The sequence below is a fragment of the Mytilus edulis genome, chromosome 7 (genome assembly GCF_963676685.1).
Source record: "Mytilus edulis chromosome 7, xbMytEdul2.2, whole genome shotgun sequence".
NCBI lineage: Eukaryota > Metazoa > Mollusca > Bivalvia > Mytilida > Mytilidae > Mytilus > Mytilus edulis.
This window is the reverse complement of record NC_092350.1, coordinates 77,170,316-77,181,283: the sequence shown is the minus strand read 5'-3', so window position 1 is coordinate 77,181,283 and position 10,968 is coordinate 77,170,316. Positions and strand designations below refer to the sequence as shown.

Sequence of the window (10,968 nt, the reverse complement as noted above, 5' to 3'; positions counted from 1 at the left end):
AACATATATGTTATGTGTTGTGTTGTTGGGATGTTGTCACATTGATGTGTTCCTCCTTTTACCTTGAAATATTAGAAATCACCTATTTCTATAAAACGTACATAAATATACCAACAGAGGTATTATAAACAATTTTGATTGACCAAGACATTTCATATTCCAGGGTACAGCATTACAGCTTGTCCATAAGGATTCATGTTGGAAATGGCCATTGGCATTGGCTTTTAAGGTAAGAAAAAAGCAGTTACAAAGATTTATAATAACATTAGATGTATGTTTCATTATAAAACATTATTCTGATTGGCTACACTGCAGTCTCACATTATTCCTTAAGCAACTTCATTACACAATCAAATTTATCATTCATGATGACACAGGTCCCACAATGAAGTGCACAGGTAAATTAATTAAAAACTTGATAAAAATCGTGTTTTCATGATCCTTGCTAAAAAATGTAATTATAAGTATTGAATGCTTTTGTAACTTCATAGGGTTGTAAAAGCATTGACCGTGCCCCAATGAAGTTACAAAAAGAAGCATTCAATTCTTAAATAACAGTTTGTATTTAAAGGTCATGTACATAATCAGGGTTTTTATAATCTTCTTACAAACTTATGTTTTTTGAAAGGATGTGTCAAGATTAAGGAAGGCATAACAGATTATTTAAAGAAGTGTCTCTTTCTTTTGTTATCCAAAGTTTGTTTATTTGGTTAAGGTTTTTTCTTGGTTAAAAAAACCTGATGTTCAATATGTATAATATGGATCACTTTAAGAGTATTTGATTAAAACTCAATCTTTTTTTGTAATTCCCAATTTAAATATCTAAAATAAAGACATTAGTATAATACCGCTGTTCAAAAGTCAGAAATTGACGGAGAGAAAACGAATATGGGTTACAAAAAAAGCATATCAGCAGAACAACAGAAGGATGAAGTGCAACAAAATCAAACATACATAGAATCTGACTATTTGATATCAACTGCCATATTCCTGACTAGGTACAGGACATTTTAAGAAATAATTATGGGTGGAACCTGGTGTTATGGCTAACTAATCCTCCCGCTTATGTAATATGCCAGAAAAATTGAAAGTGTCTTAATTCTTTTTCAGCCTATCATTACCATCATTACTGTGGCTACATAAAAGAATTCCAATAAATTTTGTCTTATCTTAATTTTGACATACAGTTAGCCTACCGTGCATGTTGTCATTCAAAGAACACAGCTTTCAATAAAGTTCACCACATTGAGCTAGCACTTGATAACAACTGTTGTGCTATTCTTGTAATGTTATAGACTTATATGCTGCATTTGAAGTTATTGACCAGCTGATATCTGATAATGCCATTTCATTGACAAGATTTTACTGAAGCAACTGAACATAACTAATCACAAGGCTCTCTGTTAAGATTACCACAAGGCTCTCTATAAGGATTACCACAAGGCTCTCTATTAGGATTAATACCACAAGGCTCTCTATTAGAATTACCACAAGGCTCTCTATTAGGATTACCACAAGGCTCTCTATTAGGATTAATACCACAAGGCTCTCTATTAGGATGACCACAAGGCTCTCTATGAGGATTACCACAAGGCTCTGTATTAGGATTACCACAAGGCTCTCTATTATGATTACCACAAGGCTCTCTATTAGGATTAATACCACAAGGCTCTCTATTAGGATTACCACAAGGCTCTCTATTAGGATTACCACAAGGCTCTCTATTAGGATTACCACAAGGCTCTCTATTAGGATTAATACCACAAGGCACTCTATGAGGATTACCACAAGGCTCTCTATTAGGATTAATACCAAAAAGCTCTCTATGAGGATTACCACAAAGCTCTCTATGAGGATTACCACAAGGCTCTCTATTAGGAATACCACAAGGCTCTTTATTAGGATTGCCACAAGGCTCTCTATGAGGATTACCACAAGGCTCTCTATTAGGATTACCACAAGGCTCTCTATTGGGATTTATACCACAAGGCTCTCTATTAGGATTAATGCCACAAGGCTCTCTATTAGAATTAATACCACAAGGCTCTCTATAAGGATTTATACCACAAGGCTCTCTATTAGGATTAATACCACAAGGCTCTCTATTAGGATTAATACCACAAGGCTCTCTATAAGGATTACCACAAGGCTCTCTATTAGGATTACCACAAGGCTCTCTATTAGGATTACCATAAGGCTCTCTATTAGGATTACCACAAGACTCTCTATTAGGATTTCCACAAGTCTCTCTATTAGGATTACCACAAGGCTCTCTATTAGGATTACCACAAGGCTTTCTATGAGGATTACCACAAGGCTCTCTATTGGTATCACCACAACTCTCTATAAGGATTACCACAAGGCTCTCTATTAGGATTACCACAAGACTCTCTATAAGGATTACCACAAGGCTCCCTATTAGGATTAATACCACAAGGCTCTCTATTAGGATTAATACCACAAGGCTCTCTATAAGGATTTCCACAAGGCTCTCTATTAGGATTACCACAAGACTCTCTATTAGGATTAATACCACAAGGCTCTCTATTAGGATTAATACCACAAGGCTCTCTATAAGGATTACCACAAGGCTCTTTATTAAGATTACCACAAGACTCTCTATTAGGATTAATACCACAAGGCTCTCTATTAGGATTAATACCACAAGGCTCTCTATAAGGATTACCACAAGGCTCTCTATTAGGATTAATACCACAAGGCTCTCTATAAGAATTAATACCACAAGGCTCTCTATAAGGATTACCACAAGACTCTGTATAAGGATTACCACAAGGCTCTCTATGAGGATTACCACAAGGCTCTCTATTAGGATTAATACCACAAGGCTCTCTATAAGGATTACCACAAGGCTCTCTATTAGGATTAATACCACAAGGCTCTCTATTAGGATTAATACCACAAGGCTCTCTATTAGGATTACCACAAGGCTCTCTATTAGGATTAATACCACAAGGCTCTCTATTAGGATTACCACCAGGCTCTCTATTAGGATTAATACCACAAGGCTCTCTATGAGGATTATCACAAGGCTCTCTATGAGGATTACCACAAGGCTCTCTATTAGGATTAATACCACAAGGCTCTCTATTAGGATAACCACAAGGCTCCCTATTAGGATTAATACCACAAGGCTCTCTATGAGGATTACCACAAGGCTCTCTATTAGGATTACCACAAGACTCTCTATGAGGATTACCACAAGGCTCTCTATAAGGATTACCACAAGGCTCTCTATTAGTATTAATACCACAAGGCTCTCTATAAGGATTACCACAAGGCCCTCTATAAGGATTACCACAAGGCTCTCTATTAGGATTACCACAAGGCTCTCTATTAGGATTAATACCACAAGGCTCTCTATAAGGATTTCCACAAGGCTCTCTATTAGGATTAATACCACAAGGTTCTATTAGGATTACCACAAGGCTCTCTATTAGGATTAAAACCACAAGGCTCTCTATTAGGATTACCACAAGGCTCTCTATTATGATTACAACAAGACTCTCTATGAGGATTGCCACAAGGCTCTCTATTAGGATTGCCACAAGGCTCTCTATTAGGATTAATACCACAAGGCTCTCTATTAGGATTTATACCACAAGGCTCTCTATAAGGATTACCACAAGACTCTCTATAAGGATTACTACAAGGCTCTCTATTAGGATTACCACAAGACTCTCTATAAGGATTACCACAAGGCTCTCTATTAGTATTACCACAAGGCTCTCTATAAGGATTACCACAAGGCCCTCTATAAGGATTACCACAAGGCTCTCTATGAGGATTACCACAAGGCTCTCTATTAGGATTAATACCACAAGGCTCTATTAGGATTACCACAAGGCTCTCTATTAGGATTAATACCACAAGGCTCTCTATTAGGATTACCACAAGGCTCTCTATTAGGATTACCACAAGACTCTCTATGAGAATTACCACAAGGCTCTCTATTAGGATTACCACAAGGCTCTCTATTAGGATTACCACAAGGCTCTCTATTAGGATTACCACAAAGCTCTCTATAAGGATTACCACAAGGCTCTCTATTAGGATTACCACAAGGCTCTCTATTAGGATTACCACAAGGCTCTCTATTAGGATTACCACAAGGCTCTCTATAATGATTACCACAAGGCTCTCTATTAGGATTACCACAAGGCTCTCTATGATGATAGTAAATGTACTGTATTGGTTTTTTTTAAACCTATTGATGAAATCGTCAGAAGTCACAATATGAACTTATATTCCTCTGCTGATGATCATGAGGTTTATCCTGAATGAACTCAAGACTAGAGGCCGGTTTGACAGATATAATTGCATATATGAGTTCAAATTAAATATGCTTACAGTTTGTAAATCAACACAAAACTGAACATATTGTTTTTTCTCTGAAGCAACTAAAAATGGACAAATAAGATTTCTGGCTTGCTTTCGTTGAATCTTTAGTGTGTAATGCTCCCTTTGTTAATAGGGTATATAGGTAGTATCATACAGTTGTAATGATTATTCGTTTATGTAATTTTATGTAGTTTTATTACCAACCTTTTTATTTTATCTGATGTGCCATATTTTAGTTTGTTAATTGACAAGATTATTCAACATTTCTATGTGATTCCAAAAAAGCCCCCTCCCCTCGGACAACCATTTCAATTTTTTAAATGATATTTTGAAATCTAACATATATAAATATTAGTTAAAGGAACCTGCAAGATAAGATTTTTCTTTGTTTAATTTGTAATGATCAGCTAAAGAGGATAACGTTTGTTTATTTGTCCATCTTCATCTTCTATCCAAAACTTCGTCCTGAACATGCATGCAATATATGACACTGGACGTAAAGCAACCAACAATCAATCAATCCAAAAGTCCAATACGATATAATGTGAAAGTGATTCATGAATGAAGGGTTGGGTTTTGAAAAATCACAGAATAAAATGATTTATAGGGATTGCTGCAGTGATTTGATAAGATAGACATAGTTTGATTCTTATTGCATCTTCATCAGAATTAAAGCTACAGAGGTATACTAAAGCCTGAAGAGAAAATTTGTATTTCACAATGTCACCATCAGGAGAAATTATAAATAGGGAGTAAAAGTAGATGTGAAAGTTAACTGGATCAAGAATGTTAAATAAGATATGTTTTTTTTTTTATAAATTTGGACGACATTTTACTTGCAATTATGTATCATTTCTTACATTGGAAATAGTAGAGACTTGCAGTCCCGTACCAATTCAACACTTGAAGATTTATTTTCGGTTGTCTGAGCGAAGCCAATTGGAAGCATGTACCTCTTAGTGAAGCTAATTGGGAGTGTACCCTCTGTCCTTGCGAAGCCAATTGGAAGCAGTGCATATACCAAATAGTATGAAATAGTTCATTTATCATAACAAACATAATGTAAAAAAAATCTGTTTCCTTGATACATGAGCTCTGTATCTGGCAAAAAAACCTTATTGCATGTTTTCATTGTATTTAGTTAATTAATCTGTATGCAAATTACAACATCATAATTTGTGAACAAAAATATCTATTTTCCTTTGTTTTAACACACTGTAATCTTTTTTTTTAATCTAATTTCTATTTTGTTATTGTTAAAGCTTATGATACTTAGTGATAAGTAACTAGAGGCTCTAAAGAGCCTGTCTCACTCACCTTGGTCTATGTGAATATTAAACAAAGAAAGCAGATGGATTCATGACAAAATTGTGTTTTGGTGATGGTGATGTGTTTCTACATCTTACTTTACTAAACAGTCTTGCTGCTTACAATTATCTCTATCTATAATGAACTTGGCCCAGTAGTTTCAGTGGAAAATGTTAATAAAAATTTACAAATTTTATGAAAATTGTTAAAAATTGACTATAAAGGACAATAACTCCTTAGGGGGTCAATTGACCATTTCGGTTACATTGACTTATTTGTAAATCTTACTTTGCTGAACACTATTGCTGTTTAAAGTTTATCTCTATCTATAATAATATTCAAGATAATAACCAAAAACAGCAAAATTTCCTTAAAATTACCAATTCAGGGGCAGCAACCCAACAACGGGTTGTCCGATTCATCTGAAAATTTCTGGGCAGATAGATCTTGACCTGATAAACAATTTTATCCCTTGTCAGATTTCCTCTTAATGCTTTGGTTTTTGAGTTATAAGCCAAAAACTGCATTTTACCCATATGTTCTATTTTTAGCCATAACGGCCATCTTGGTTTGATGGCCAGGTAATCGGACACATTTTTATACTATATACCCCAAAGATGATTGTGGCCAAGTTTGGATTAATTTGGCAGAGTAGTTTCAGAGGAGAAGATTTTTGTAAAAGATAACTAAGATTTACGAAAAATGGTTAAAAATTTACTATAAAGGGCAATAACTCCTAAAGTGGTCAACTGACCATTTCGGTCACGTTGACTTATTTGTAAATCTTTACTTTGCTGAACACTATTGCTGTTTACAGTTTATCTCTATCTATAATAAAATTCAAGATAATAACCAAAAACAGCAAAATTTCCTTAAAATTACCGATTCAGGGGCAGCAACCCAACAACGGGTTGTCCGATTCATCTGAAAATTTTAGGGCAGATAGATCTTGACCTGATAAACAATTTTACCCCCGTGTCAGATTTGCTCAAATGCTTTGGTTTTTCAGTTATATGCCAAAAACTGCATTTTACCCCTATGTTCTATTTTTAGCCGTGGCGGCCATCTTGTTTTGATGGCCGGGTAACCGGACACATTTTTTAAACTAGATACCCCAAAGATTATTGTGGCCAAGTTTGGATTAATTTGGCTCAGCAGTTTCAGAGGAGATTTTAGTAAATGATAACCAAGATACCCCAATGATGATTGTGGCCAAGTTTGGATTAATTTGGCCAAGTAGTTTCAGAGGAGAAGATTTATGTAAAAGTTAACAACGACGACGGACGACGATGGGAAAAGCACAGGTGAGCTAAAAAAGGGGAATAATCCGTTACAGTTAACACATAGTTTTTGTAAAAAAAAAATCAAAACATGCTGAGATTGTAATCAAAATGCATATATATATATATATATATATATATATACAACTCGTCTAAACATCAACCCAACAATGTTAGATCTGTAAATTTGCTTTCGCAAATTTTTGGTTCTTCCCTCGCCGGGATTCGAACCCATGCTACTGTGATATCGTGACACCAAATCGCCTGCACTGCAGCCGTCCCGCTAGACCACACGACCACCTGGGCTCTCAAAAAAAGAGCTTTCGGTGGGCATGTGTTACCTTTCCACGTCAGTTTTAATCTAGCGGCGTACTGCAGTACATGATATATAAGGCATGAAGATGTTATTGTTACAGATCAGCTAAATTATCTATAGTAAAGGATCTTACAAATTAATGTAAGATACAGTCACAGAAAATAATTATATTCATAAGTACGTCTGAGTCAGTGACAACCCTACAACAGATGTTTCCATCGGATCGCCATCAATGATGGTGATACATGGCTGTGTACATAATGTATATACAACTCGTCTAAACATCAACCCAACAATGTTAGATCTGTAAATTTGCTTTCGCAAATTTTTGGTTCTTCCCTCGCCGGGATTCGAACCCATGCTACTGTGATATCGTGACACCAAATCGCCTGCACTGCAGCCGTCCCGCTAGACCACACGACCACCTGGGCTCTCAAAAAAAGAGCTTTCGGTGGGCATGTGTTACCTTTCCACGTCAGTTTTAATCTAGCGGCGTACTGCAGTACATGATATATAAGGCATGAAGATGTTATTGTTACAGATCAGCTAAATTATCTATAGTAAAGGATCTTACAAATTAATGTAAGATACAGTCACAGAAAATAATTATATTCATAAGTACGTCTGAGTCAGTGACAACCCTACAACAGATGTTTCCATCGGATCGCCATCAATGATGGTGATACATGGCTGTGTACATAATGTATATACAACTCGTCTAAACATCAACTCAACAATGTTAGATCTGTAAATTTGCTTTCGCAAATTTTTGGTTCTTCCCTCGCCGGGATTCGAACCCATGCTACTGTGATATCGTGACACCAAATCGCCTGCACTGCATATATATATATATATCAAACGTCTGAATAATAGTCAACGATTTTTCCCACGTGGGAGCTGGATCGTTATAAGTAACGATACATGTACACAATAAAATAAATTATATAAACGCCTAAAAAGTGTACATAACAACACCAATGATATAAAAAGGAACTATAAATGTAATTATTTATAAATATTTCGGATAACAGATATCCTTCGTCAGTCAGATTCTGATGTTAAATGAATCATCTTTAAGTCTTCTTAGATTAAACTTTTACTAAATCTTGAAATTTATACAATAAAAAAGGCAAACCGAACATCAGTTAAGACGCTTGCACCATTCTAAAAATTTGTTGAATATGACATAGGTTATATGACTAATTACATCAGAGAGTTCACATTTATGCTTTAAATAAAAATAATAATGTGCGATGTGAACTAGTACAATTCTAAAGCTTTAACGGTGTCGATATTATGATGTTACAAGAAAGATTGCGTCAATAAGAATTCCAAATAAACAGCACTGAACGGTCTAAATTTCTAAATATTTCAGATTTGACATCTGTAGTGTAGTTACATTAGAGTCTGCGATGTTTAAAACAAACGGCCGTTAAAATATAATAACAAATTTTGACTAAAGTAAAATAGTTGGACGTGGCTTGGTACTTATACATCCCTCAAAAAATTAAGCAATTTAATTGTTATATTCAACAGATTTATTTTAGAGATGAGTAAGGTAAAGAAATAGAAACGGAGACTGTAATAATAAGTAATATAACCCAGATGTGAAGCACTGCATGGTGTCGAACTACATCTTTTCATTTATCCCATTTGGTGCCAAAGTTGTTAATTTTCTAATCCAAAATCTTTCCCGAGTAAGTCTATCCTCCCTTGACCAAGCAGAGTTGTGGTCAATGATAGTAATGGTCAGTCGATTGAGATCTGCCTTAGTGTGGTCAGGGGATCTCAAATGTCGACTAAGAGGGAGGTCTGGCTTGCATTGGTAGTCGCTACGATGACCGTTCATTCGTTTGTGAAACGGCTGTTCTGACTCGCCTACATACTGTTTACCACATTTACACTGTAGGAGATACACAACATTTGTAGTCTTGCAATTAACATTGCAAAATATGGTGTATTCTGTACCAGTGGAGTGACTGTTAAAAGTCTGGGTATCCAGTATTTGTTTGCAAGTCAGACATCGTTTGTTTCCACAACCCTTACAAGAGCCCACTGACGAAGAGCCTGCTTGAGAGGATAACTCAGCTCTCACCAGCAAGTCTTTAAGGCTTTTGGGCCTGCGGAAAGCCAGTACAGGTGGCTCGGGAAAGATCTTGGATAGTTTAGGATGTTTTTCGATATCTTTCCAACTTTCGCGGATAAGGTGAGACAAGTTGTCAAATTTTGGATTGTAAGTCAACACAAAAGGCACCCTCCTGTTGACCTTTTTGACTTTATATTGTAAAAGTTCATCTCGGCTGATGTTGCTAGCACGAGAAAAACCTTTATCAATGTCTTTCCTTTTGTAGCCTCGATGTTTTAGGTGACCGCGAAGTTCTTGTAGTCGTTTTTTGGCAACATCGTTGGTGGAGCAGATCCTTTTTATTCGTATGGCCTGGCTGTAGGGAATGCTCTTGGTGCAATGTTTAGGGTGACAACTTGAAGGAGACAGATATTGATGTTTGTCTGTGGGCTTGCAATACAGATCTGTAAATATGTTTCCATCCCTCACTTGCGTTGTAGTGTCAAGAAATGTGATCTTAGAGTCAGAGATTTCATATGTGAATTTTTTTGAGGGATGGGCATTGTTGGCATGTTGAATAAACAAATCTAGTTCTTGTTCAGTATTATCCCACTTCATGTCAATATCGTCAATAAATCGGAACCAAGAGAGGGGTTGATAAAGAAAAGAATTGAGAATTCTCTGTTCTAATTTCCCCATAAAAATATTGGCATAAGACGGGGCCATCTTTGTTCCCATTGCTGTTCCATTAACTTGGAGAAAGTGTTCACCATTGAATGTAAAGTTATTGCATTTTAAAACCAAAGTTAGAAGCTGGATGAGACATTCAGTTGGTGGATGTAAGGTGTTACGAGAGTTCCAGACTTCCCTACAGGCTTCAATACCATCATCATGGGGGATATTAGTATAGAGGGAGGTAACATCAAGCGAGACAAGGATCGTTTCAGGTGGGAGAGGGTTCAAAGATTCCATTTTTTTAAGATAATGTGTTGTGTCTTGTATATATGATGGTAAATTTTCTACGTGTGGTCGGAGATGAAAGTCAATAAATTCTGATATTTTCTCTGTAGGGTGGTCATTGGCGGAAACAATTGGTCTACCTGGATTATTGACTTTATGTATTTTGGGCAGAAGATAGAAACGCCCCGGCTTTGATTTTTCCGGTTTTAGATATTTAAATGTGGTTTCATCAATATGTCCCTGTTCACACATGTTTTTCAGGTTTGTGGTGATCTCTTTGTTAAATTGAGGGGTGGGGTCAGAGTCTAATTTCTTATAGAATCTCTCATCAGAGAGTTGACGTTCCGCCTCTTGAATGTAGGTAGCGCTGTTGTCGTCATGGACAAATTTTTGGTTCTTCCCTCGCCGGGATTCGAACCCATGCTACTGTGATATCTTGACACCAAATCGCCTGCACTGCAGCCGTCCCGCTAGACCACACGACCACCTGGGCTCTCAAAAAAAGAGCTTTCGCTGGCCATGTGTTACCTTTCCACGTCAGTTTTAATCTAGCGGCGTACTACAGTACATGATATATAAGGCATGAAGATGTTATTGTTACAGATCAGCTAAATTATCTATAGTAAAGGATCCTACAAATTAATGTAAGATACGATATATTTAGAGATAGATACAATATG

The 10,968-nt window shown here is 36.3% G+C and overlaps 1 protein-coding gene across 1 annotated transcript; it reads right to left on the bottom strand.

Moving 5' to 3' along the window:
* Positions 1–1,384: 1,384 nt before the first annotated feature.
* On the bottom strand, positions 1,385–10,540 carry LOC139483437 (uncharacterized). Its single transcript, XM_071267459.1, has 4 exons — positions 9,789–10,540; positions 3,859–4,184; positions 2,381–3,427; positions 1,385–2,343 (listed from the first exon to the last, which is right to left on the bottom strand). The coding sequence occupies exons 1-4, from the start codon at positions 10,538–10,540 to the stop codon at positions 1,385–1,387; spliced, it is 3,084 nt and encodes a 1,027-aa protein (XP_071123560.1).
* Positions 10,541–10,968: the final 428 nt, after the last annotated feature.

Coding starts and splice junctions, on each gene's coding strand:
- LOC139483437 (XM_071267459.1), bottom strand. CDS start 10,540: ATGTGTGAACAGGGACATATTGATGAAACCACATTTAAATATCTAAAA. Junction 3,428..3,858: donor TCCTAATAGAGAGCCTTGTG/GTAATCCTAATA, acceptor TAATCCTAATAG/AACCTTGTGGTATTAATCCT. Junction 2,344..2,380: donor TCCTTATAGAGAGTCTTGTG/GTAATCCTAATA, acceptor TAATCCTTATAG/AGAGTTGTGGTGATACCAAT.